Source organism: Neltuma alba, unplaced genomic scaffold (genome assembly GCF_004799145.2).
Source record: "Neltuma alba isolate B1F8T4 unplaced genomic scaffold, ASM479914v2 tig00006308_pilon, whole genome shotgun sequence".
Taxonomy (NCBI): Eukaryota; Viridiplantae; Streptophyta; class Magnoliopsida; order Fabales; family Fabaceae; genus Neltuma; species Neltuma alba.
Window position 1 is genome coordinate 28,267 of NW_021634415.1, and position 26,347 is coordinate 54,613.

At 38.8% G+C, this 26,347-nt stretch overlaps 3 protein-coding genes and 1 pseudogene across 3 annotated transcripts; 1 reads left to right on the top strand and 3 right to left on the bottom strand.

The window, feature by feature from the left end:
- Positions 1-382: 382 nt before the first annotated feature.
- LOC114750055 (wall-associated receptor kinase 2-like) lies at positions 383-12,832 on the bottom strand (annotated as a pseudogene).
- Positions 12,833-14,567: 1,735 nt separating this feature from the next.
- Positions 14,568-19,385, bottom strand: LOC114750057 (wall-associated receptor kinase 2-like). The gene is made up of 5 exons (XM_028938598.1): positions 18,226-19,385; positions 17,531-17,544; positions 16,210-16,962; positions 15,922-16,092; positions 14,568-15,800 (listed from the first exon to the last, which is right to left on the bottom strand). Exons 1-5 carry the CDS (start codon positions 19,368-19,370, stop codon positions 14,599-14,601), a joined length of 3,285 nt encoding a protein of 1,094 aa, XP_028794431.1. The 5' UTR covers positions 19,371-19,385; the 3' UTR covers positions 14,568-14,598.
- A 282-nt stretch (positions 19,386-19,667) lies between these two features.
- On the bottom strand, positions 19,668-20,752 carry LOC114750058 (wall-associated receptor kinase 2-like). Its single transcript, XM_028938599.1, has 2 exons — positions 19,951-20,752; positions 19,668-19,864 (listed from the first exon to the last, which is right to left on the bottom strand). The coding sequence occupies exons 1-2, from the start codon at positions 20,750-20,752 to the stop codon at positions 19,668-19,670; spliced, it is 999 nt and encodes a 332-aa protein (XP_028794432.1).
- Positions 20,753-24,886: 4,134 nt separating this feature from the next.
- LOC114750053 (protein ASYMMETRIC LEAVES 2-like) lies at positions 24,887-25,547 on the top strand. The gene has a single exon (XM_028938596.1). It carries the CDS (start codon positions 24,907-24,909, stop codon positions 25,519-25,521), a length of 615 nt encoding a protein of 204 aa, XP_028794429.1. The 5' UTR covers positions 24,887-24,906; the 3' UTR covers positions 25,522-25,547.
- The last annotated feature ends 800 nt before the right edge of the window (positions 25,548-26,347 follow it).

Genomic DNA, 26,347 nt, shown 5'->3' on the forward strand with positions numbered 1-26,347 from the left:
GCCACACTAAAACCTGCAAGCAATGTGGCATAACATGAACCATAAGTGCCGATAAAACTTCCCAGAAAGAACCCATTACTACTGAGTGTTATTGATTGAAACACTGATCCATTACGATTTCATACACGATACCATGTGTTAGAATAAATAAAAACATTGAACAAAAAGAAAAGAAAAGAATCACTTTATTCTTTAAACAGAACGCAAAGAGAGATATTTTGGTACATGATAGCATAAAACAGAGTCATTCATATTCTTACCCAATGCAATTATAATGACAAGCCATTTATCCTTGGACCGATGATGTTCCAAAGTACAGCATTGAGAGAGAGGGCTGGGGAAGGCAAAAGAGCAAAAACTTTGGTGGAGCCGATCCCAATAATCATCTACTGCTGTCCAAGTTAATTAGAACATGATGCTTAATACCATCCCAAACTCTGTTTCTATGACTAACGCTGTCACCATATTCGCTAACATTGGATGCCTCGCCCAACAATGTTTGAGCTTCCTCCAAATTCACGTTTTTGTTCACCCATGACTGATTCCCAATCATCTTTCTTCCCTCCAGCTCCCCTGCTACTTCCTTCATGCTGGGTCTCTCCTCTCCTCTCAGTCTCGCGCACCCTGCTGCAAGCATAGCCACCTCTTTCTCCCTCTCCTTATTTTCATCATTCATCACGCCTTTCTCTACAACTTCATCAAAGTGACCCTGATTCAAGTACGTAGGGAAGTGCATTGCCAGATTTACTTCCTCTTCTGGCCGCTCAAACGAAACAGCTTTCTTCCCAGTTAGCAGCTCTACGAGCACCACCCCAAAACTATACACGTCACTTTTCTCAGTCAGTTGATTTGTCTGCATGTATTCCGGATCCAGATATCCGAAAGTACCTTGTACCATTGTGGCTAACCCTGTTTGATCAAGAGGAACCAATCTGGAAGCTCCAAAATCAGACACCTTGGCAGTGAAGCTCTCGCCTAGAAGAATGTTAGCGGACTTGATATCTCTGTGAACTATGGCTGTGGAGGCAGCGGAATGTAGATAAGATAGTGCCCCTGCTACTTCTGATGCTATCCTCAAACGGGTTTCCCAAGTGACCGGGGAAGATTTTCTTTTGTCGTGTATTAAGTCAAAGAGGATGCCGTTATTGATAAACTCGTAGACCAATAAAGGAACTTCTGTTTCTAGACAACAACCTAGGAGCTTGACTATACTACGGTGATTTATTTGGCAGAGGACGGTCACCTCGTTGATGAATATTGTTCAACTTGGCTCTGGTTCATCAGTTTGGATTTCTTGATTGCAACGATTTTCTTGCCTGGGAGAAATCCTTTATAAACAGTACCAAAACCTCCTCGGCGAATGATCAAGTTGTCATGATAGTTGTTGGTGGCCCTTTTCAAGTCCTCAGCAGAAAAGATTTTAATTAATTGCAAGGGAGGGATCATGTCCACCAGCGAGTCGTTGTTGCAGGATGAAACCGCCGTTCTGACAAAAAAATTTCTCCTTTTGCTTGATGAGCTTCCTCCTCTGGTAGACCAAGTACAACCACAACATACTCATAAAGAGAGCTGCCAAGCCTATACTTAGACCTGCATATGTTGAAGGAGACACGGACTTTGGATGACTAGGGACATATTACACTAACCCGATTAGTTTAGCTTAGCTAAATGAAGGAAACAAAAGAGGAACAATACTGAGAAAACGCCTTACCAATGAAGAACATAGTAAGTGGATTTTTCGACAGGGGTGTCTGGCATCCTCCGGCCGTGGTTCCATTGCCAGAGTAGCCAGGTGGACAAAAACACTCAAAAGACCCAATCGTGTTGCGGCAATTTTCTTTACTTGCGCAGTTGTTGGTCAATTCCTGGCATTCGTCTACATCTGCAATTTCATATCATCGCATAAACAAGGAATGGTATAAGGGAACGCTATGCAGGAAAAAGAAAGTAATCAAATTTTATTTAATTGCTTGGAGAATAAATGGAATTATAGAATTACCGTGGCATCCATCTCGATGGTACGGGTTTCCGTCAAAACCGGGTTTGCATTTGCAGTTGTACCCAAATCCATCATCCGAGTCAACACAATCAGTGTTAGAGGTGCAGGCATAATCTGAAGTGGCCGAAGCAGCTTGACATGTGAACGAGTTTCATTTTGATGGTTGTCGAAGCTATATGATTGAAAAGTGATATTCCTCATTCGAGGAGGAACATCGACTTGGCAACACCCAATTCCGGAACAAGTTTCACCGGCATTCTCTACTAGTGAGGGGAGTTGGTTGCGGCTCGATAGGCAGCCGGTGTAATAATTCTGTTCACCCTGAAAGCTATTTAAGAAGGCGAAACTGTCACAATCCACACTTACGAACTTGTTTTCGGAGCTAGATATGGGGAAAGCAGTAATTCTGAGAGAGGAAAGAGAGCGGTCAAGAACCACTCCTCCTGACTGATTGTAACAAATCTGGGAGACATACATATAGATGTCCATATGATGCCCATCGAGGGAAATGTTCAAGACCTGGATGTCTGAGCGGCTGTAATATAATGTGGAGCCATTACAGGTGAGATTGAAGAATGTATTCAGAGAGCAGTGCTCTCCAACACCAAATGGATACGGAATATCCACATCGCCGCGCTTGTTGGGGCGATCACGCTGAGATAATTGAGCTTCACCTGTTGCTGCTGCTATGGCTACTGCTGAGAGAATAAGCCCCACCTTAATAGTAAGCCCCATCATCTCCATTTCTAACTCCGCAAAAGCCTCCGGCTGCTCTTCTGATTGATCCAGAGGGATGGCTTTCCGATGTAAATAATGCTTCGATGCAGTTCTACACAGCCTGCTCTGCTTCTTTTGAAGACGAGCTTGCATGGCATGGCCCCGCGTACGTACTATATATTCCGCGAAAGAGGATAGACTTTGACCGAGTCAGTCAATCCCACTGCAGCTTCAGAAATGAACTATCATCCCTCTCACCACTAATGAATGCTTATCAAAATTCTATCATTCTATTTTATTTGAAAATAATAGTCTTACATTTAGGGTTAAATTATTACTATTTATATTGTGAAATGATTTAAAAATATCTATATATCCATCCTCATTTTAAGCTAATCGGTTGAATTGGCACGAAGGACGGCAAATGTGTCAGTTTCCACTTTCTAAAGTCAGTTGCTTAAATAATTTTGTCAATATGTATATATGTTATTTAATAATGGTTTTTTAATACGAGCATATAATTTGTTTTGGTTACAAATACGAGCATGTAATTTTAATTAAATCATGACTGTGCACAGTATTGGTTAATTATCACGGTGGCGAACTCGGACGATGATGATGCATTTGGAAGTTCGATGTTGTTAGTATCATTAACTAGCTCTCGGAGAACCAGTTTCGACCCTTGTCACTTTGACCAACATCTTAAGTTTATCAGATTTGGATTATTCATATCTCATTTTGATGGTTTAGATATGATTTTTTTTTATTTGTTCAAAATAATTATTTTAATACATATATAGAATTTAAAATAGAAATAATCTAGTTTTTTCTATTTAAAAATAATTGATCAAAGACTGCAAATCTAAACTGTTTAAATCAGATGTAGATGATTTACATATGATGAGTTTAGGATACTCATAAAGATTTCGAGTACTGAAATTAGTTATATGTTCTCATACGTAACTCTGGTCTTGCCCTTGATGAGTCCCATGTTGATGAAGACTTTGCCCGGATGTTGCGTATGTATTTCGTATTCTGAGAAAAGAATACGCTAGCTAGTAAATGACGTTTTCTCAATGGAACCAGTTCAGAAAGTAAATCAATACTCATCTTCATTTATCTAGCTTATGAATGAAAAGAATACGCGAGCTAGTAAATGAGGTTTTCTCAAATGCTTCGATATGCGGTTCAACACGGCCTGCTTCTTTTGAGGGTGAAAAAGAACTTTTAAACTCCAAACTATGATTTGGACTAAAAATTATCTAAACACTCTAATATTTTATAAAACTATAGTTTGGACTAAAATTATGGTTTTATTTCGGAAACCATGATTTTGGAAAAAATACAAAAAAAAAAATCGTTTTTGGGGGCTAAAAAAGTGGTTGCTAGAATAATTATTATGAATGTCACAAAAAATACCCCTTCAAATTGAAATAAAAAACTGGCCTTGTCTCCTCGCTAAGGTTCCTTGCCCTTCAAATTATTAATAAGTTTAATAATTAATAAATTGTTTTAATGTGTGTTTATTTAATTTTATAAAAAATATATCATGGAATTTTATGTTTATAATCTTTAAGGTAAAATAATGTTTTTCTGTAGGTAAAAAAAATTATTTTTTAAAAAACATTTTTAATCTTATATTTTATAAATATATACTCATACTAACAGTTAATTATATTTTTTACATTTTATTTATAATATTGGGAAAAAAATTATTAACAAATTTATTACTTCAAATGAAATTATGTATTAAAATCTATATTTTATATAATTATCATGTTAACTTATGTATTTTTTGATAATTTATATATAAAAAGTACTTTTGATAATAACTATTCAAACATTTTCACTTTATCAAAATTAATTTTCTTATAAAATTTATTTTTTCAAAATCCATTCTCTTAAAATTTATTTTTTAAAAACTATTCTTCAAATTATAATTTAGTTTCGTGCAAACACCCAACATATGGATTGAGGACATCGCATGCATCCATCCCATTCCGCGAAAGAACAGAGCTGGCCCAGCCGACAGGTCAATTCCACTCCGGCTTCAGAAATGAGCTATCCGAACCCATGCATGATTTAATGACTTGTTATCAAAATTCTATGCTTTTATTTGAAAATAATTGGTTAAGTCGGATGAGAAATCACCGAAAAAAATAGCAGAATTTATTTTCTTATTTTTATTTATAAATTTAATATATGTAAAATACGACATTGACACATCAACTCGGTAAAGAATAAATTTTCACTGTATTTTTTAATTTAATTCTCCGTGAAATATTTGAACCCGCCTGAACTCATTGAACTTTTGGTGATAAACCCCGAATTCATACTTTACAATTTCAGAGTGCATTTCTTCGATGGTGTTATTTTTTATTGATATATATATATATAAGGTACTTTTTTTTTTGGGGATCCGTAACACATTTTTAAATGTACCGTTATGTGATTTATGAGATGACTTTTGATTTTTTAAAAACGACTGTACATTAATGCATACTTATTTTAAACTAATTAATTAAATTGACGCGACCAACCTTAATGCCCCGTTTGGTAGCAGGGAATTGAAGGCTGACAAGTGGAAGTGGAAGCGGAACCCATATTTTAACTTGTTTGGTGTGACGGAACCCAGTTCCAGATGGAACTCACTTCCATCAAAATCGATGGAAGTGAGTTCCCTGCCTAACCCCATGGAACCGGCTTCCACCTCCAGTTCCATGAGTCATTTTCCTTCTCTACCCTTTGCTCTTTCTCCTTCCCTCCGCCAGCAATGATGGTCCTTTACAGCGACGGTGGCGAGGACAATGACTCCGGCGAGGACAACGGTATACAGCGATGACTCCGGTGATGACGACAGCCTTCATTCCCTGCAAAATCGCATCCTCTCTTCCAATTCCAGATCTGTCGCAAGTTCTTCCAGATCCAGATTTGTCGTGAGCTTTTGTCCTTCTGAGAAGTTGTCTTCACCGGAGTCGACGTCGTAGGTGGCATTCTTCATATTCAGCATAGAAGACGCGGATGGTGATGATTTCCGCCGAGTCAATGGGGCTGACGAAAAGCTTGGAGCCTTTGACGCAACCGGAGAATGTTTGGAGGCTGTCTTGGCAGGAGGAGTCAGTGGATTCGTATTTCAAATCTGCCCTTTTTTAATGGTTATCTCTTTTAGCCATTTGATGGAAATTTCTGGTAATGAGGATGCTGTGATATGGAGAATGATGCAGAATCCAACAGAGAAGAAGGAGTATTTCGATTTTGAAGCTGGCAATTCTCCATGATTTTGCCGTTTTAATTTTGGCTATAAAAATTTTGCCATTTCGATTTGGACTTTTTGTTTCTTGCTTCCTTTTTATGGTGTCTGAGTTTTGGGTGATTAGACTATGCTATTTAGTTCTAGGAGATGGGTGGCTTGAAAGCATGGTGGTGGATGGGTACTGGTCCGATGGCGAAGGGTGATGATGATGGGTGGAGTGAAGATAGCAATAAGGGTATTTTGGTCTTTTAACAGAAAATTTACATATATTCATTAAAATTTATATTCCACTTCCATCATCTTACCAAACACACTTTTGATCTCAGTTCCACTTCCATTTCTACCTCCACTTCCACTTCTATTTCCATTTCCACTCCCATCAAAAATTCTTCCATCATACCAAACGAGGCATAAATGTGTCAGTCTCTAGAGTTAGCTAGATTATCATCAACAAATAAATAACAGAGAAATTAATTTAATTTTAAATCTGTAAAGTTGCAAAAGTATCAAAATTTTTTGATCGCTTTGTGTTAGAGATGAAAACATGTTTAAAACTTCTGTTCCTAGATCACACAAAAACATGTATTAAAAAAGAAAAAAAGAACATACAAAAACGAAAAACAACGATAAACGGGGACGACAATTGTGTCGCCGAAATTCATTAATTAATTGGCCCGCTCCACTCATCGCAGCAACAACTTCTTGCTATTCTTTAACGCATCCTGTACGATCTGCATCGAATTTTTACAGAATAAAAAGTGAAGTCATCAAACTTAATTATGAATATTCTGCTCTTCGTTAATTAAATTTTGCATCATCATGTTATTTGTTGATAAAAATAATCGGAGATGGAGCTCATTAAATGCTTGCTTAAATTGTGTCAAAACACGTTATTTAATAATAGGTTTTTTTTAATACGAGCACATAATTTAAAATGATAGTTATTAGAAAAAATTAATCTTTTAGTCATTCAACTCTTAACTCACTTATAACTCAATTCCTTAAATATAACTCGATGCAACTCAATCCCTGATTCAATTAAAATTCAATCCCTCGTCTTTTTACCATTTATAATTTTGTCCTTTGCCATCAATAACTCATACTGACTTATTGTTACATCATCTTACATGGCAAAGAAATTTATCAATGTCATCTTAATTACATGGCACCATGGCCGTGCTCATCATCATCAGAGCACCGTCCGAGTCTCAAAACTGAGCGTTGCGAGTTTGACGTTTCTGGACTCTTTCTTGCTTCTTAGTCTTAAGCATTCTTAGTTCTCTATTCTCTTTTTGCAGAGCTTGGCTTGCTCTGTTTCTGTCTTAGACCATAGGCACCATATCCTCACTGGCGTCACGTGTTTGTGTTCATTCTTTACTCATATGACAGTTCAAAGATAATTAAAATTGCGGAGAGCAACAAATACAGAAGTAGGAAGGTAGCTTAGTTTGAATCATCGTCATCTGTCAGCTTCACCAACGTACTGGGTGTTCTTGCTTATCACTTCGACCGTATATACTCAATTTCTCGGTTAAATGTTCTCCATGCCATTTTAACTTTGTATATAAGATCAGGGGAGTACGTGAGGAATTTAAAATTTGTCTCCATAATAACTATCATGCAAATTGAGGCCTTTTTTTGTAGTAGACTTGACCATTGCAGTTTCAGGCGATCTCTTCCTCCATTTTCTGGTTTTCTTTAATTGGGAGAATTGCAATTAGATCCTAAAATCCAAGTTAAGAATACTTAGGTGCCAAAATATTGCAGCTCCTCCTCCACAATCTTGCAACTGAAGATTGTCTTGAGACCTCACTGTTATTGCTACCTTGAAATCTAACTGAAATTATCCCTTTGATGATAAACTCGAGGAGTAATACATTATTAACTGCTGAAACGCGTTCAAATGATTGGCTTAATTTGTTTCATTCTTTAGCGTTTCTTCAAACCTTTTTTTTTCCTGTATTGAAGTATTGGTGTTCACCATTTTAATGGGTCACCACAAGTGAGAATACATAAAATTTTCAGAGGGAAAAAAAAGAAGAAAAGAAAAGAACATATGGAGCGTATGACCAGAAATAGAGCAGTAGGCCCTGCTGGTGCTTAAGCTGAAAGAGAAGAATAGAGAAGTAATGCCTAGCACTAAGAAGCAAGCATGGTCATTCAGTTAAAAAACGCCAAACTCGCAACACTCTGTTTTGACTCTGATATGATGATGATGTGGACGGCAAGAGTGCCATGTAAGATGATATTAATAACTTTTTTGGCCATGTAAGATGATATAACAATAAGTCAGCATGAGTTATTAATGAGAAAGGACAAAATTATAAATAATAAAAAGATAAGGGAGTGAATTTTAATTGAACCAAAAGTATATTTGAGAAACTAAATTATAAGTGAATTAATAGTTGACGGATTTTGCCCTGCATATAGTATTTTACATTGAGAATTTTTTGGACGAAGCTTCCCAAATACGACAAAAATTAGCGACTTTGACCGGGTCTCCTCTCATTCTACACTGACAACTCCTGGTAAAGCTCGTCACCGACACCACTGTCATAGGCAGCACTTTTACCCATGATGTGGAGGGCTTTTTACGCGGTTTTTTTTTTTTTGAGTTACAGGAGGGCGGGATCGAACCCGCATTACACACACCCACGCACACACCCACACCACTGGGCCAACAGGCCGGTGGTTTTTTACACGGTTTTTAAGACATACTTAATTTCAGGGGTAGCAGGAGTAAATATGCTTTTTACGTCCAAGTATACGTTTTTCTTCAAACAAATTAAGGTGGTAGATAATTAAACAAGTCATAATGTAGAAATATATTATGTACTGTAGATTTGGGTTGGGTGCGATCACCACTGAGAAAGATAATTGAAGAACTTATACACAAACTTTAAAATACGAATCTACGTGCGTCCATAATAAGATTATGTCGAAGTCAAATCAGATTTAATTGTATAGAATATTTTTATTTTTATGATAAGTCCCTCTAATTAAATCAATTATTACTAACTCTGACTTGGCAGGGATGAAGGCGTGCGAACCCGCACGGCAAGTTGAACAATTCTTCACAAACACAGGAAAAGCCAGAGACTGTGACCAAGTCATCTCCTCGCTCATTTCACGCACGCGTTAGACCGCTAATGGATTACAATAAATATTTTCCAGCACTAGTATTTCAAAGGAGAAGAAGAAGGGAGAATCTCGTATAAAAAAGAAGATGAAGACTGGACCTTCAGTATCGAATATTTGGTGGAAAATTAATGATGAATAGAAATCGAGGAGATTGCGAAATGATAAGTTGGGTTGTAGAAATTAATGTGTTGCTTTCATATTAACACCCATACACACAAACGTTTAATTAGTCTGGCTTTCAAGAGTGAAAAGAGAAGCTTAAACTATTCTAAAAACTAAACCAATACCCATTGATGACACACGTGCAACATCCCTCAGAATGCAACACCGTCAGATAGCATGATAAACACGCCAAGTACATATAAATACTAAAGTGATCATCGCCCAACTTCAGTCCCAAATGCCATCTGCTTATGGATGCTCTCACAGGCGGCAGCTTCCCCATATCTATCAGGCACATGAGCAGGTGAGTATTCCCTTTCATCTGATTTCATCAAAAGACACTCCTTATTTGCAGCCAGACCCTCCAGCTCCTTTGATATTTCTTTCATCGTGGGCCTTTCCTCTCCTTTTACTCTAATACACTTCCTTGCCAATAAAGCCACTTCTTTCAATTGCTCTACATTCTTCTGGGCTAACACCTGTTTGTCCAGAACTTCCCACAAACGGTTTTCTTTCATTGAAGACTCAAAATACATGGCCAAATTTACTTGTCCTAGTCTATTGAACTTTACTACTTTGCTTCCAGTCAATAATTCCACCAGTACGACCCCAAAACTATAAACATCGCTTTTTTCATTCAATTGGCCTGTATGGAGGTACTCTGGATCTAAGTATCCAAATGTCCCTTGCACCACAGTGGAGGCATGAGATTCATCGAGAGGAACAAGCCTTGAAGCTCCAAAGTCAGACACTTTTGCCTTGAAGTTACAATCTAGAAGTATATTAGCAGATTTGATATCTCGATGGACAATAGGAATTGACGCGGTAGAATGTAAATATGAGATTGCTTCAGCAGTTTCTGTGGCTATTCTTAATCGTGTCTCCCATGAAAGAGGAAACTGAGTATTCATAGGATCTATGTGGTCAAGAAGTGTGCCATTCTCCACAAACTCATAAACTAACAAAGGAATTTCTGTTTCTAGGCAACATCCCAAGAGAGTGACAACATTTTTGTGGTTGATTTGGGAAAGCACGGCTACTTCACTAATGAAATCTCTAATTTGTCTAGAATCCCATCCTACTCTCGACTTTTTGATTGCAATCGGAGTATTGTTAGGCAATATACCCTTGTAAACAATGCATTGTCCCCCACGACCAATTATTCTACCCTCGTGAGAGTTGTTTGTGGCATTTTTAAGTTCAACTTCTGTGAATATTTTTGTTCTTTCAGCATATCCCTGTTGCTGTGAAAGTTGTCGAAGTAGCATATATCCTCCATTTTGCTCAAAATTTCTTTGTTTAAGATTTTTCACAGTTCTTCGCTTATGCGCCCAACATAATGATGAGACAAGCGTGAAGACAGCCAGTAGGGCCACACTAAAACCTGCAAGAAATGCAGCACGACATGAACCCTCCCTTAAATAAATAAAACCGTCCTTTGAAATGGGGAAGAAAACTTCGTTTACCAATGTGATAGAGCACAAACAAACCGAGATATCACATAACTATTTTTGAAAATCTGGGGATGTTAATTTTTGTTAGGATGGATTTATATGGTGGTCCTGGCATGTGAATGATGGTCAATAAGAATTAATCCTCTGAAAGGGTAAGTTACCTAATAAAAAATCCATCATATTATATATGGATGAAGAAAGACAAATACGCTTGCCTTATGTTAAAATCTATAAATAAAAACACGGTTTTTTTTTGTTGCCAACATATAGATAAAAACACCGTTAAACAAAGAAAGAAAAGATTCTGTTAGACAGAACGCAAAAAAAATATTTTAAATAATAAAATAAAATAAACAGGACATGCAAATCATTGCATATGATGATAAAATTCTTGTGGACCTTACAATACTAATCAATGAGATATTCTAGAATACATCATTCATATTTAAGATACGGGCAGAAAATAAAACTTATTAGAATGAACCTATTAGTTGCTGATGAGTGAATTGATTGGAGCACTGATTCATTACGATCTCAAACTCGATACCATGTGTTAAAATAAATAAAACATTAATTGAACAAAAATAATTATTTTATTCTTTCAACAGAACGCAAAGAGAGACTCTTCCTCCGATTCTTGATATAGAACCTAATTGTTAAATTAATTTTAATTTCAAATATAAGATCTATTTCTCATATTTATCAATTTTTTTAAATTACCACTATGGATACTCTATTAACCATAATCAAGTAAGTCAAGGAAGAAAGATATTAACAAAGATGATTCTAATGTTTTAGGAAAAACATATCATTTTTTATAATTAATTAACTTATCTAACTTTTTTAATCTAATCAAATTAGTTAAGTAGGGTTCATATTAAGAACTGTAAGAGTATATAATAGTAGAATAAACCAGAGTCATTCATATTCTTACCCAATGCAACTATAACGACAAGCCATTTATACTTAGATCGACGATGTTCCAAAGTACAGCCCGTCCCATTAGTATAGCCGTCGCCTTTATAACGAGGTGGACAAGAACAGTTGTAACCCCCATCGAAGTTGGAGCATTGCTTTGGAATACTGCAGTTGTTAGGTCTGCTACACTCATCAACATCTGAAAATAAGAAAAGGCTATTAAGTAATTTATTAATTAGTAAATAGTCAATGCTACGAGTGTAAGTGAATGTTTGGGGAAAAAAAAATGGAATTATACATAGAACTGCGTACCGTGACATCCATCGGGATGATATGGATTTCCCTCAAAACCAGTTTTGCATTTGCAATTGTAGCCAACTCCATCATGAGAGTCCACACAATACGAGTTGGATTTGCAGGCATAGCCTGTGGTACTAGTGGAAGCAGTTTGACAAGTAAGATTCGAAATAGTCCAATCTAAGGCGAAAGGAACCATGTCAAAGGGAAAGGACTGTAGATAATCGAGAGAGAAATTAAACCAGCCCTGCTTGGAGAGAAATGCATAGCTGCAATTGTTGAAGCCCAGCACTTTGGCATGGTTGTTGACAGCGGATACTTCCAAGGAGAAATTATTCTTCCCGACCGGAATATTCACCTGGCAACACCCGGTCCCCGAACAAGTGTTCTGGTTGATGTCCTTTGGGGGAGGCGTGTCGCACAGCGTCACGCAGCCACCGGAATAGCTAAGGTTGTCGAGGAAACTAATAACGCCCAATGTGTCGCAGCCAAGACTTATGAACTTGTTTTGGGTGTTCGAAATGGTGAAGGCGCCGGTGTAAAAACTGGAAGTAGATTGGTCTAGATTTACTCCTGAGTGATCGTAACAAATCTTGGAGACTGGCATAGAAAAATCTTGGAGACTGGCATAGAAATGTCCATCTGACCTTCTTGGAGGGATATGTTTGAAACTGGGACGTCCCTGAAGAATAGTGTGGACCTGTTGCAGGTGAGCTTGAATGGTTCGTCGAAGAAACAGTTTCGAGAAGTACGAGGTTGAACACCCACACCAAATGGATAGGGAATGTCCACGTCTCCGCATTTGTTGGGACATCCTGCAAGGGGTTGAGCTCCAGTTGCAGCCATGGCTGCAGCAAATATTAGAATGAAGACGACCATCTTCAGGGCCATCGGCTCACTTTCTGAGGGAAGCACGGGAATGCGGAAGACGATGATACAGCTGGCTGCTCCAGTACAATACTACGTAGTATGGTATAATTATTACAGATGATTTCTTCTTCGATCAAGGATTGTTCATCAATGATTCGAATTCTGCTTGGGAATTGTTAGGGCGATTTAAGGACCAAAGATGATGTTAACCAGATTCGTCATCATTTCGATTTGGGAAGCAAAATCTGTGAGTGCCAATCAACACTAATTACATTATACATTGATTCGCCATTTAATTATTTAAATTTGATTGAAGCCTAGCTTTTAATCAATTTAGAAATTTATTACGATCAAAAAATGGTTTCATTAATCAATAATTGAATTTGATTTTTTAGCCTTAAGTTTAATTAATTCTAGGCTTTGGAGTTCAGATGAGGTTCAAGCAAAATTTAAAATAATCGAATCTAATTATAATCAATCAAAATTTGGAATGATACGAACAAAATCAATCATCAACAGAATTCAAATCTTGCATCAAAATTAATTGACAGCAAAAATTCCACATCTTTTCTTTCTATTGGAATTCGTAATATGAACATTCAAAATTAAATCATTGATGTGACCAAAAAGAAAGAATTTATTGATTGGCTGTAATTTATGAGATATTCCTTAAATAATTGAAGAACATCTATTACATATTCGGTAACTGATTGCGGTTTATCTAATCAATTCAAAATTAGTGAGAGCTATTTTTAGTAGATAATATTACCGACTTAATATATGTTTTTTTTTTTTGGTTGGCAAAACAAGAAAAGAACGCTCTGATCCGAACAGCATCATTTTCCTGAAACAATCCAACACGTTCTTTTCGTCCAAAAATATACTTTTGTCTCTTTGCCGACAGCCCAAAAATCTAATTGCCCACCGCGAAATTGCGCACACACTTTTTTTGTTTTTTAAAGAAAAGAAGAATCAACGGAGGGGGTCATGCTGACAATTTTTTTTTTTTTTCCTGTAGGGCAAGACAGTTATGATTTAACAATTCATATGTTATTTGTTCTCCCATTAATTTTTCTCGTCTTTTCGGGTCGCAAATACATATATATTATCTTTTTGATTGCCAGCCATTATATTATCTACTACACTGAATCAATAATAAAATAATAAGTAAATGAGAGTGCAAAACATTGTTTTACTTACAAAATATTAAATAGCAGTGTACTCCTCTAATCTTATTTATAGGGTAGAGAGAAAACATTCTTTTGTCCTATTTATAAGACACTAAGAAAAATTTATTGTATGGACTTAAAATTTTGTATTTCATTTGTTATTGTATTGATTTTTTATATGAGGTATAATATATATTAAATAGAGATAAAGTTGAAAAGTTGATGAATTTTAAATGAGAGTTAATGAAATTTAAGATTTTTCTTAGTCTGTATGAAATATGTTGCAAGTAACTTATAAATAGGACCAAAATAATATATAGCTAACAAATTTCTGATGCAGCCGGCCAGAGGGTCTCGATTTATACGTCCATAAGAAGTTTAATTTTGAATAGCAATTAACTATCATCGTCGCATAATGATGACCACATTTTAATGTATCAAATCTGAATATTGAATATTTTGTAACATAAAATTACATGAAAATGAACCAATTTACAAAGAATTATATTTTTTCAGAAGAAAATAGAAAAATACGTACAAAAACCATCTCAAGCAATAATCAAGAGAGGGCGGGGGAAGGCAAAAGGGCAAAAACTTTGGTGGAGCCGATCCCAGTTATCATCTACCGCTGTCCAAGTTAATTAGAACATGATCCTTAATGCTATCCCAAACTCTGTTTCCATGAATCATGCTATCACCGTATTCAGTAAAATTGGACGTCTCGCCCAGCAAAGTTTGAGCTTCCTCCAGATTCAGCTCTTTGTTCACCCCTAACTGATTCCCCATCATCTTTATTCCCTCCAGCTCCCCTGCTACTTCCTTCATGCTGGGTCTCTCCTCTCCTCTCAGTCTCACGCACCCTGCTGCAAGCATAGCCACCTCTTTCACCCTCTCCTTATTTTCATCATTCATCACGCCTTTCTCAACAACTTCATCTAAGTGACCCTGATTCAAGTACGTAAGGAAGTGCATTGCCAGATTTACTTCCTCTTCTGGCCTCTCAAACGAAACGGCTTTCTTCCCAGTTAGCAGCTCTACGAGCACCACCCCAAAACTATACACGTCACTTTTCTCTGTCAGCTGATTTGTCTGCATGTATTCCGGATCCAGATATCCGAAAGTACCTTGTACCATTGTGGCTAACCCTGTTTGATCAAGCGGAACCAATCTGGAAGCTCCAAAATCAGAAACCTTGGCAGTCAAGCTCTCGTCTAGAAGAATGTTAGCGGACTTGATGTCTCTGTGAACTATGGGTATGGAAGCAGCGGAATGTAGATAAGATAGTGCCCCTGCTACTTCTGATGCTATCCTCAAACGGGTTTCCCAAGTGACCGGAGAAGATTTTCTTTTGTCGTGCATTAAGTCAAAGAGGGTGCCGTTATTAATAAACTCGTAGACCAATAAAGGAACTTCTGTTTCCAGACAACAACCTAGGAGCTTGACTATATTACGGTGATTTATTTGGGAGAGTACGGTCACCTCGTTGATGAATTGTTCAACTTGGCTCTGGTTCATCAGTTTGGATTTCTTGATTGCAACGATTTTCTTGCCTGGGAGAAATCCTTTATAAACAGTACCAAAACCTCCTCGGCCAATGATCAAGTTGTCATGATAGTTGTTGGTGGCCCTTTTCAATTCCTCAGCAGAAAAGATTTTAACCGCAAGGGAGGGATCATGTCCACCAGAGAGTCGTTGTTGCAGTATGAAACCGCCGTTCTGACGAAAAAATTTCTCCTTTTGCTTGATGAGCTTCCTCTTCTGGGAGACCAAGTACAACCAAGACAAACTCATAAAGAGAGCTGCCAAGCCTATACTTACACCTGCATATGTCGAAGGAGACAGGGACTTTAGATGACTAGGTACATATTACACTTACACGATTAGTTTAGCTTAGCTTAATGAAGGAAACAAAAGAGGAGCAATACTGAGAAAACGCCTTACCAATGAAGACCATAGTAAGGGGATTTTTTGACAGGGGTGGCTGGCATCCTCCGGCCGTGGTTCCGTTGCCAGTGTAGCCAGGTGGACAAAAACACTCAAAAGACCCGATCGTGTTGCGGCAATTTTCTTTACTTATGCAGTTGTTGGTCGATTCCTGGCATTCGTCTACATCTGCAATTTCATATCATTGCACAAGCAAGGAATGGTATAAGTGAATGCTGCATCGGAAAAAGAAAGTGATCAAATTTTACCTAATTGCTTGGAGAATAAATGGAATTATGGAATTACCGTGGCATCCATCTGGATGGTATGGGTTTCCGTCAAAACCGGGTTTGCATTTGCAGTTGTACCCAAATCCATCATTGGAGTGGACACAATCAGTGTTAGAGGTGCAGGCATAATCTGACGTGGCCGAAGCAGCTTGACAAGTATCATCCGAAACAGTCCAATCTAGGACAAGCGGGACCGTGTCAAGGGGAAAGTCTCGCAGATAATCAACTGAGAAATTAAACCACCCCTGTCTGGCAACAAAAGCATAACTGCAGTTGTTGAAATCCAACACGTTTGAGTGGTTGAAGATGGCGGATGCCACAACACTAATATTCCTCATCCCCACAGGAATATCCACCTGACAACACCCAGTCCCCGAACAAGTTTTATCATTCAAATCTTGTTGAGGAGGCGCGTCACAGAGCGTCACGCAGCCACCATAATAAGTACGATTGTTTTCGAACTGAACTATGCCCAAAGTGTCGCAACCAACGCTTACGAACTTGTTTTGGGTGCTGGAAATGGCGAAAGAGGGAGTGTTTCCGAGATAGTGACTGTCAGAGCCAGCGCCGCCAGGTTGATTGTAACAAATCTTGGAGACAGACATGGAAATGTCAAGATGACCACCTTGAACAGATATGCTAGAAACTGGGCGGTCTCCGTAGAATAATGTGGAGGTGGAGGTATATTGCAGGTGAGATTGAATGATTCTTGGAAGAAGCAGTTGCGACCAGTACGAGGTTGCACGCCAACGCCAAATGGATATGGAATCTGTACATCTCCACATTTATGGAGGCAGCCTTCAAGGGATTGAGCTTCTGCTACGGCTACTAATAATAATGGAATGAACCAAAGCTTTGTAAGTCGCATCGTCTCCATTTTTAGCTCAACAGGAAGCTCTGCGAGCTCCTCTTTAATACACACCTGGCCTATTGTGTGTAAAATACAATGTTCAATTTGAGCGACTGGTCAAATTGAAAACTTCAATGCCGTCTTGTTCATTTAGGACGGCATCCTTGTTTAAACCGACTTTAAAATATCCGTGCGAACGCGTTAAAGGGACTGGTTCAATTTCGTTATACCGCTCTGTTGATGTGATGAATCATTTTTTTTTTGGCCAAAAATGTGATGAATCATATTGAAGCTGTGCCAGCAGTGTCATTCTTTGATAATTCCCTCTCCCTTTTAGTTTTTATTATTCCTCCTATACTAAATATAAAACCTATATATTAGAAAATTAATCTTATATTTAAGACCGAGGAAGTATTATATATCGAATTTCTGTCTACCACGTGCAGCTTAGTCAAACATGCTCCATCGACTATTGTGTACTAATAACCTCCCTCTTTTAATCTGTCAAATTTATAACCAATTAAAATTGACCAACGCACAGATATGTGTGTGTACATTTTACTAAATTTGCCCTTTTGTTTGTTAATAACAGTATTTTAATGCATCTAAAAAATTATTTTATTTAAAGAGTAAAATAGAAAAATGATACGGAATATTCTTTTTTTGGAATTGAGAAAATACATATAATATGAAACAAAGATGTTCACCTAACAAAATAAATACAATGAAACAAACAAAGTATAAAGTGAACTGGTCAAATGAGTGGGCCGATAGCCATCAGTATAATTTTTATCGACCAAGTGGCATTTGAAATTATTTGTAGTAAATGAACGGCAAAAGAAAGGCAAAATAATAATAATAAAAAGAATGGCAAAAGAATAGACGCGCATGAAACTATGAAAGAGTAAAGGTACATTGAAAAAACTTAAATATACGCTCAGGTAAAAAAAAAAAAAAACTTAAATGTACGCCGAAAGACTCCCAACGCCAAGGGGATCATATAGGAAGCTTAATAGTAGTATCTTTGATTTCAATCATCAAGAGCATCTATAAGACTGGCAAAAAAAAAAAAATGGTTGCATATTAATTGAAACGAAAATAGACAAAACAGTTGCATTTTTTATTTTAAAAAAGTACAGCTGCAAAGCGCAGAAATTTGGTGATGTCGTAGGGAGGAGTCACCTTCCATCATCTAAATTAATCAGCACACGATCGGTAATGCTATCCCACCCAGTGTCCTTATAAACCATGCTATCAACAGATTCAGTAAAACAGGACGTCTGGCGAAGTAATGACCGTGATTCCTCGTCGTTGTTGATCCATGGATGTTTCCCCATCATCCTTATTCCTTCTAACTCCATAGCCACTTCCTTCATGCCTGGTCTCTCCTCTCCTTTAAGTCTCAAGCACCTCGCTGCAAGCTCAGCCACTTCCTTCACCGTCTGCTTATTTCCATCATTCACCATCCCTCTTTCAACCACTCCCAACAGGCGACCCTCGTTCAAGTATGATAGGAAGTGCATTGCGAGGCTTCTCTCCTCTTCTGGCCCATCAAATAACAGCGCCTTTCTTCCTGTTAGGAGTTCCAGAATTACAACTCCAAAACTGTACACATCGCTCTTTTCTGTGAGTTGGTTCGTTTGCATGTATTCTGGGTCCAAGTATCCGAAAGTACCTTGTACCATTGTGGCCAGCTCCACTTGATCAAGTGGAACTAATCTGGAAGCTCCAAAATCAGAGACTTTGGCTGTGCAAGTGTCATCCAGAAGGATGTTAGAGGACTTGACGTCTCTGTGGATGATGGGTATGGAGGCAGCAGAGTGTAGATACGACAGTGCTCCTGCCACTTCTGTTGCTATCCTCAAACGGGTTTCCCAAGTAAAGACAGAAGCTTTGCTTTTGTTGTGTATGGATTCGTACAGGGTACCGTTATTGACAAACTCATAAACTAATAAAGGAACCTCTGTTTCCAGACAACAACCTAGGAGTTTGACCACATTCCTGTGATTTATCTGGGAGAGTATAATCACCTCATTAATGAATTGTTCAATTTGGCTTTGATCCGCCAGTTTTGATTTCTTGATTGCGACACTAGTGTTGTCTGGGAGAATTCCTTTGTAAACAGTACCAAAACCGCCTCGGCCAATAACTAAGCTGTCGTGGAAGTTGTCGGTGGCCCTTTTCAATTCTTGAACAGTAAAGATCTTGGCTGTGAGGGAGGAGCCTTCTTTTACAGAGAGCTTCTGTTGCAAAACAGCGCCCCCATTTTGTCGAAAGAATTTGTCCTTTTGCTTCTCCAACTTCCTCTTCTGGTACATCAAATACATCCAGCCCACACTAAGAAATAGAGCTACCAATCCTACGCTTGCACCTGTATGAATGAAGAAACAAAAACAGAGCATTCAATAATCGGCGGCCCAAGTACCTGTAATTATAATTGTTTTCTAAAGTCATAGCGATAAAAAGAAGGGGATGCCATCACGAAAATCTGAGAAATATCGACTATAATTTTATAGTTGTTATGATAAATACCCCCTGAATGGTTTTGTGAGAAGTTGTCGTGAAAATAACTCGAACAACACGCCAATAATATCGGGGAATCAAATTTAAGATATGTTTATTGGCTAGTTCAAAACGTTAACATGGTTACCAATGAGAAGTTTTGTAAGCGGGTTGTGGCGCCAGGGTGGGTGACATCCTGCTTCCTTGGTACCATCCCCAGTGTAGCCGCGAGGGCAATAACATTCATAAGACCCAACGGTGTTACGGCAGTTATCTTCACTTGTGCAGTTATGGGTCAATTCCTTACACTCGTCTACATCTGTCCGTACGTACCAAGAACGCATATAAGTTACTGAATATAAAGCAGAGGAACAAACAAAGAAACGAAGGGAATTAATGAATGACCTTGGCAACCCGTGGGAAGATATGGGTTGCCTTCAAAACCGGGTTTGCATCTGCAACGGTACCCGAATCCATGGCCCGAGTCTTCACAGTCGGTGTTGGATTTGCAGGCATAGTCTGGCGATGTCTTCTCACTTTCACATGTGCCGTCGGAAATGGCCCAGTCTACCACCAGCGGAGCCTTCTCAAACGGTAAGGACCTGAGGTCGGCCGTAGAGAAATTAAACCAACCATCCTTGGCCACAAAAGCGTATGTACAGTTGTTGAAGTCGGATGCCTTTCGTTGCAAATTAAAGCTGAAGGCTTCAATACTTATATTCCTCATTCCCAGAGGAACATCCACCTGACAGCACCCAATCCCAGAACAGGTTCCATCGTTCTGCTGATTGGGAACTCCGTTACATCGCGTCAAGCAGCCGGTGGAATATGTATGGCTGTCCTGGAAACTGTTTAAGTAACCGTAAGTGTCGCAGCCAACGCTTACGAACTTGTTTTCAGTGCTAGAGATGGTGAAAACAGGAGTTGACAGGGTGACTCTGATCTTGTCTACTACTCCCCCTGTATCATTGAAACAAACCTTGGAAACTGGCATGGACACATCCATGTGACCCTGGAGGGATATGTTTGAGATTTCGACGTTGCCGTGGAATAACGTGGAGTTTTTACAATCCACATGAAAGGGCTTCTCAGAGAAACAGTCGTTACCCGTACCAGATTGAGCGCCTACCCCAAACGGATATGGAATCTCAACTTCTCCGCATTTTTCGGGGCAGCCCGGCAGGGATTGGGCTGCGGCAACTGCCATTACTGCTAATGCAGTCATCCACCACAAGCACATCTTAATGGCCTTCCTCGTCCCCTCACGGAGATCGTAATGGTAGTTAGTTATTGCCCTTTAGTCTAATCGGCCGGATTCAAGTTCTTGTAGAGTGATTTCTAAGACACACTTGGGAAGCGTGGAAAAGGAATCTCAAGTTCTATAGTACAATAAGTAGGGTTCATGCAGAGCCAAACGCCATGCTTGCGTACAAAAGAGAAGGCCTTCATTTGTTGTTCCCTATGTTAGTCGTCTTGGGGGACGTGCCGGCCGGCCGGCCGTGCTTGGCATTGGGGTCATGGGTTCAATTCGAATGCCAGGTGTTTTCAAGCTTAAACGATAAGCAACAACTTGGGCGACCATTTTGGTATTTAACAGTTGTCGCCGTCATTCATTACCGACGGATAACGCTAAATTTAGTCACCATTTAAGTCAAACGTCTCAGATTTTTTGCATAACAAAATCGGTATCCAACTTTTTGGTTTTTTTTCCTCCTGCCATCAACTTTTTGGTTAATCATGGCTCAACACAAGCGTAGCAATGTGTGGCTCTATCGTTCTTTCAGTAATAAATCGACTGTGTTTTTTTCACCCGCATTAAAAAAACATTGTTTTCTATCCATGTATACGATTTTTTTCTCATTCGAATAAATCTACTGTTTTGTTTCCAAACGATTTTCATGACTGTTAATAGTTTTATTGACAATGCCAATCACTTACGCTATGTTTGGCTCGACGGAAGGAAGGGGAGGGAAGGGGAGGGATTTTAATCAAGGGAAGGGGAGGGGAGGAAAGGGGAGGGTAGCTATAAAGGGGAGGGGAGGGAGGGGGAAGGGAGGGGAGGGATTTTAATGATCTCCTGTTTGGATTGATTGGAGGGGAGGGGAGGGAGCAATTTTAATAATACCTTATTTTGTTCTAATAAAAAATTGACTATTTTAGCCTCATAAAATTTAAATGAATTTTCTCACTTTTATTTTGTTAATATATAACTATATATATATATATAATACAATTCACTAATTTTGATTTGCAAGATACAGTCACACACTTATAGAATATCAAGACAAAAAGTCACGAGTGATAGATTTAAATCAGAGAAAAGACCTTGAAGGTGAAAGAAAATACCAACGGCCTCTTAGAATTAGAAGAGGAGAAAAAAAGTTTACAAATGCTCGCTAATTTTGGAGATAATTATCTTAATAACCTCTTATTAGATACTCAAAAGAACTCTCTTATGTAAAAATGTTTATGACTGATTAGAGGTTAACAAATCGAAAGGGCATATAAGGAATTAAAATATTATCTCTCACCTCCCCTCCAAAAAACCCTCACTTTGGAGGGGAGGCTAGTAGAAGGGAAGAGGAGGGGGAGAGAGAACCCCTCCCCTCTTTAAAAAACATCTTAACCAAACAAGGGGAGGGGAGGAGCTCCCCTCCCCTTCTAAAAAATTATACCAGCCAAACAAGGGGAGGGGAGCAATTCCCTCCCCTTCCCCTCCGAAAACCCCGTACCAAACATAGTGTTAAACTGATTTGTCGATTTCAGTGAGTTAGTTGGAGTTTTTCTTAATTTTATCAACAGAGGGAGAATAAGGCCCAGAGATTAAAACATATGTTTAATATGAGAACAATGACTAGAAATTGTTCGGCCATAAAAGGTAGACCCAAGTGAATTTTTGTGGACTTAGTTCGGTCAATTATGTGATGGCCCAAAAGGTTAACGAACTAACTGTCGAAAGATTTTTATCAGCATTTGAAATTAAATAAATATATCTCTGAAAAACTAAATGTGTTTAAATAAAATAGCGCGAATAAATCGTTAGTCCCGAGGTGGAAGTGTGAAATGGAGGAGCGAGGACAGCGAATTGTGTGACTTTCTTCCTTTTTTTCCCCCTTTCCGCATCAAGCGAGTTGTATTGCATTAGTTATTTTGGTTAGCGTAATGGAAGAGTATGAAAGCAGCTTCACGGAGTAACCCCGCATCATTATCCTTACCCCCCCCCCCTCTTTTTTTAACGTTTTCCCCTCCTCATCTCATCGTTACCGTTGAATAAAAATATGAATTATTGAAATTCAATATTGCATAAAATCATTATTGTTTTCAATCTTGAGGTAATTTATAATTATGAATTTTCCAAATGAGAATTTAATTTTTTAATTTATTTACTATTTATCTAATAATATAAGCATAATTTGACAATACATTGACACTCAGTTATTTATTTTTTAATTTAACGATATAAAAATGGAATGAGAGAAAAAAGAAGAGAGGAAAAAAAACGACGAGGGAATATTCAAATCCCTGTATATTCTCGAGTCCAACTGGGCAAGTGTGTTAGTTAATTAATTAATAATTGTATGATATTAAAACGTGGTCCGAAGTTGACGTCGAAAGTGGGGGATGAAATACTTTGAATGAGAAAATGGGAGAAAATGGAAGATAAAGGAAGAGATATGGGTGGCAGGGGTGGGGAGAGCCGGGAGGGGACGAATGTAAAAGGTCAAAGAGGAGAGCGGGGGAGAGAGTCCAAAAAGGAGAGATGCTGAGCGTCCTGCGAGGAAGCAAAGTACAGAGAATAGGAAATTTGATGAAGGGTCACATCAACACAACATTACACCCCCTCCTGCAACATCTCTTTTTTCAGTAACCAAATAACTCAAACTAAATATTTATATTTATAGTCGTCGTCATCCTCCCCTCTCCCCCCCCTCCCCCATCTTCTCTCTCCCTCTTTCTGCCCGTCTCCTTAGCCTCTGCAACTGGCGTCACCTCCACTTCACTACTCCCCGCCCTAACTACATGTCATCTGCTCCATCATCTTTCTGTGCTCTCCCCGCTCCCCCTGCTTTTTCCGGCGACTATTGTGCATGTCACAAGACTCCCATCTCATCTCCCACCTACTAATTCTAGCCGCTCTTTTTTACTCCCCCACAAATTTCGGAACCCAACTGCTTGTATCATTAACAAAAGAACCACACGCAGAAAGAGCAGCTTCCGAATACAACCCCGTCACCGCCGGCGATCGGGATCGGGACGGTGATCTATTTGGTATTACTAGGCGTAGTACAATTTTAGAGAAACTCGCTAGACACCAAGAAAGTTGACCCAAGAAATCGAGGCCAGCCATATTCAAGGTAGTAATAATCCCCACTCCGTCAACCGGCCAGCTGCCTCTATTCTTCTCCATCATTGCATATTTTATTCTATCATTACTAGGATCTCTAGCTCGCCACGATCGAGGAATATATCAGAATATGTACTGTAGCGGTATTTTATTTCAGCACTCTGCTTGGTTAGCCTCAAAACCATCATCTCATTCTTCTCCGATTAATCTTTACTTCCACATGTTACTTTGAAAATCTCCATTTTTTTTTTTTTGTAATTTCTTTTCTCGCTTTGGACTAGTATGTGCAGAGAATGAATGAAAACGATGTACTCAAGAGTGATCAATAATTAACATATATTATAATATATTTATGCGGTGAAATTCAAGCATGATCTGCGGCCCAGCAACTTTTTTCATGGGAAGCAGTGACATAAAAATTCTCTTTACGAGATCCAATCCGTCAAATCCACCGGCACCATCAATTGTATCCCCTTTTCTCCCTTTCTGCCTCCGCTCCTTTTCTCTTAAAAGCAAATAAAATACCTTAAACTCCCTCTTCTTCCTCTTCTTCATCAAGATCCTACTCTGCGGAGCCACTCCTATCTCCTGATCACTTCACCTTTCATCTCCTGGGTATTGATGAGAAAAAGTAGACTTCTTTTGTTCCATAAAGTCTTCTTCGTGTGATTACAGGTACTTCTGATCTCGCAAGACGCAATATATAACATAACTTGTTTGTCAACCGCAGCGCAAAGCCGAGAATGATTAGAGCGTCGATTCGCGTCTCAGTCTAAGCAGATCGAAATACCAAATCAAGATCCTTCAAAGCCATATAATATGTGGGCCTCAACTGCGCATGATTCCTTCCAATATTCATTATTAGTAGAATAGTTTTCATCTAGCACATATACTTGAATTGATCAATGTTTCTCTACTTTCCTTCTAATATATGTCTTACTGAATTTATCTCACGCATATCAAACAAATATTGGAGTAATTGCAGAGGAATAAAAGAGGGAGAGGGAGAGGGAAGAATGGCGTCGTCATCGAATTCACCATGTGCGGCCTGCAAGTTTCTGCGGCGAAAGTGCCAACCAGAGTGCGTGTTTGCACCCTACTTCCCCCCAGATCAGCCACAGAAATTCGCGAATGTGCACAAAGTATTTGGAGCGAGCAATGTCACCAAGCTCCTGAACGAGTTACACCCCCACCAGCGTGAAGACGCCGTCAATTCTCTGGCCTACGAGGCCGACATGCGCCTCCGTGACCCCGTGTACGGCTGCGTGGGAGTGATCTCTCTCCTGCAGCACCAGCTCCGGCAGCTGCAAATGGACCTCACCTGCGCAAAGTCGGAGCTGTCCAGGTACCAGACCTTGGGCATCACCGGCCACAGCCTCATCGCGGCTCACCACCAGGCCCAGAATATGGGCATGAACCTGATCGGCGACCACCATCACTACCACCACCAGTTCTTCCCTCGAGACCATCATCAGTCCTCCATGATCAGGACATTTGATGCGGGTAACAACTATGACGCTGGTCTCCTGTCCATGAACGTCTCTGCAAGCATAGGCCAGCTCAATCAGTTTCCGCATCAGCACCCTCGAGCTGCTGCCGGGGACGATCGTCGAACTATTGATCCCTCTTAGGGTTTCTGGGTCCTTTCAAATCCACTTCACGTAACATATGCCATAGGTAATTATTAATTTCCATTCCACATATATGCATATTTCTACTGTTATTGACTTCATGATCACTGATCCAAACAAATGCCTAGTTGTGCTATCCGTTTGTATACATTATTATGATCATCATGGTACGTAGTAGTAAATTTGAGAACTGGGATGGATCCTTTGTCACTGCTGTTGCACTAATCCTGTGTTTTCGCCAAGAAAAGAAATAAAATGGGAGATTCCTAGATTGGAAAAAAGAATGACCTTGCTTATATTATTAATATATCACTATATCATGTTCTGGTTTATTAAAAAGATGCTGCTTTTTATAATTGTTCTTATTATTCCAATCAAGTGAACAAGTGATGATCATCCCACATACAACGATATATACAAGCTAACCAGTTTCTCATATGGTTGCTGTTATTTTGGGCTGATATGCATGCAGGTGGGAAGAATTCAATATTATGGGGAAGAAAGGGCCTGACATCTAAATTTATTAGAAACGTTCCTTTTTGCAAAGACAATTTTGTTATATCTATAAATTGATGGATGTTGCTGCGCTTCTAGTTTCAATTTCCTCCATGTCATCAAATCGATTAATGGATGTAAATCTTCTTATTACGTACGTGAATTCCAACCTTTTTTTAATTATTTCTAAAATTATAGAAACTTGATAGACAGCAAAAGATGGTTGAGTCCCAACGCAACTCACTTTCATGATCCAACGCCCAGATAGAATACATGCCATTCAGCTAAATGCAATGGGCCACGCCGCTTCTCATCACTCAGTTAGATTTAG

Coding starts and splice junctions, on each gene's coding strand:
- LOC114750053 (XM_028938596.1), top strand. CDS start 24,907: ATGGCGTCGTCATCGAATTCACCATGTGCGGCCTGCAAGTTTCTGCGG.
- LOC114750058 (XM_028938599.1), bottom strand. CDS start 20,752: ATGGCAGTTGCCGCAGCCCAATCCCTGCCGGGCTGCCCCGAAAAATGC. Junction 19,865..19,950: donor TCTTCCCACGGGTTGCCAAG/GTCATTCATTAA, acceptor ACGTACGGACAG/ATGTAGACGAGTGTAAGGAA.
- LOC114750057 (XM_028938598.1), bottom strand. CDS start 19,370: ATGTATTTGATGTACCAGAAGAGGAAGTTGGAGAAGCAAAAGGACAAA. Junction 16,093..16,209: donor CCATCCAGATGGATGCCACG/GTAATTCCATAA, acceptor ATGAAATTGCAG/ATGTAGACGAATGCCAGGAA. Junction 15,801..15,921: donor CCTTACTATGGTCTTCATTG/GTAAGGCGTTTT, acceptor CGACATATGCAG/GTGTAAGTATAGGCTTGGCA.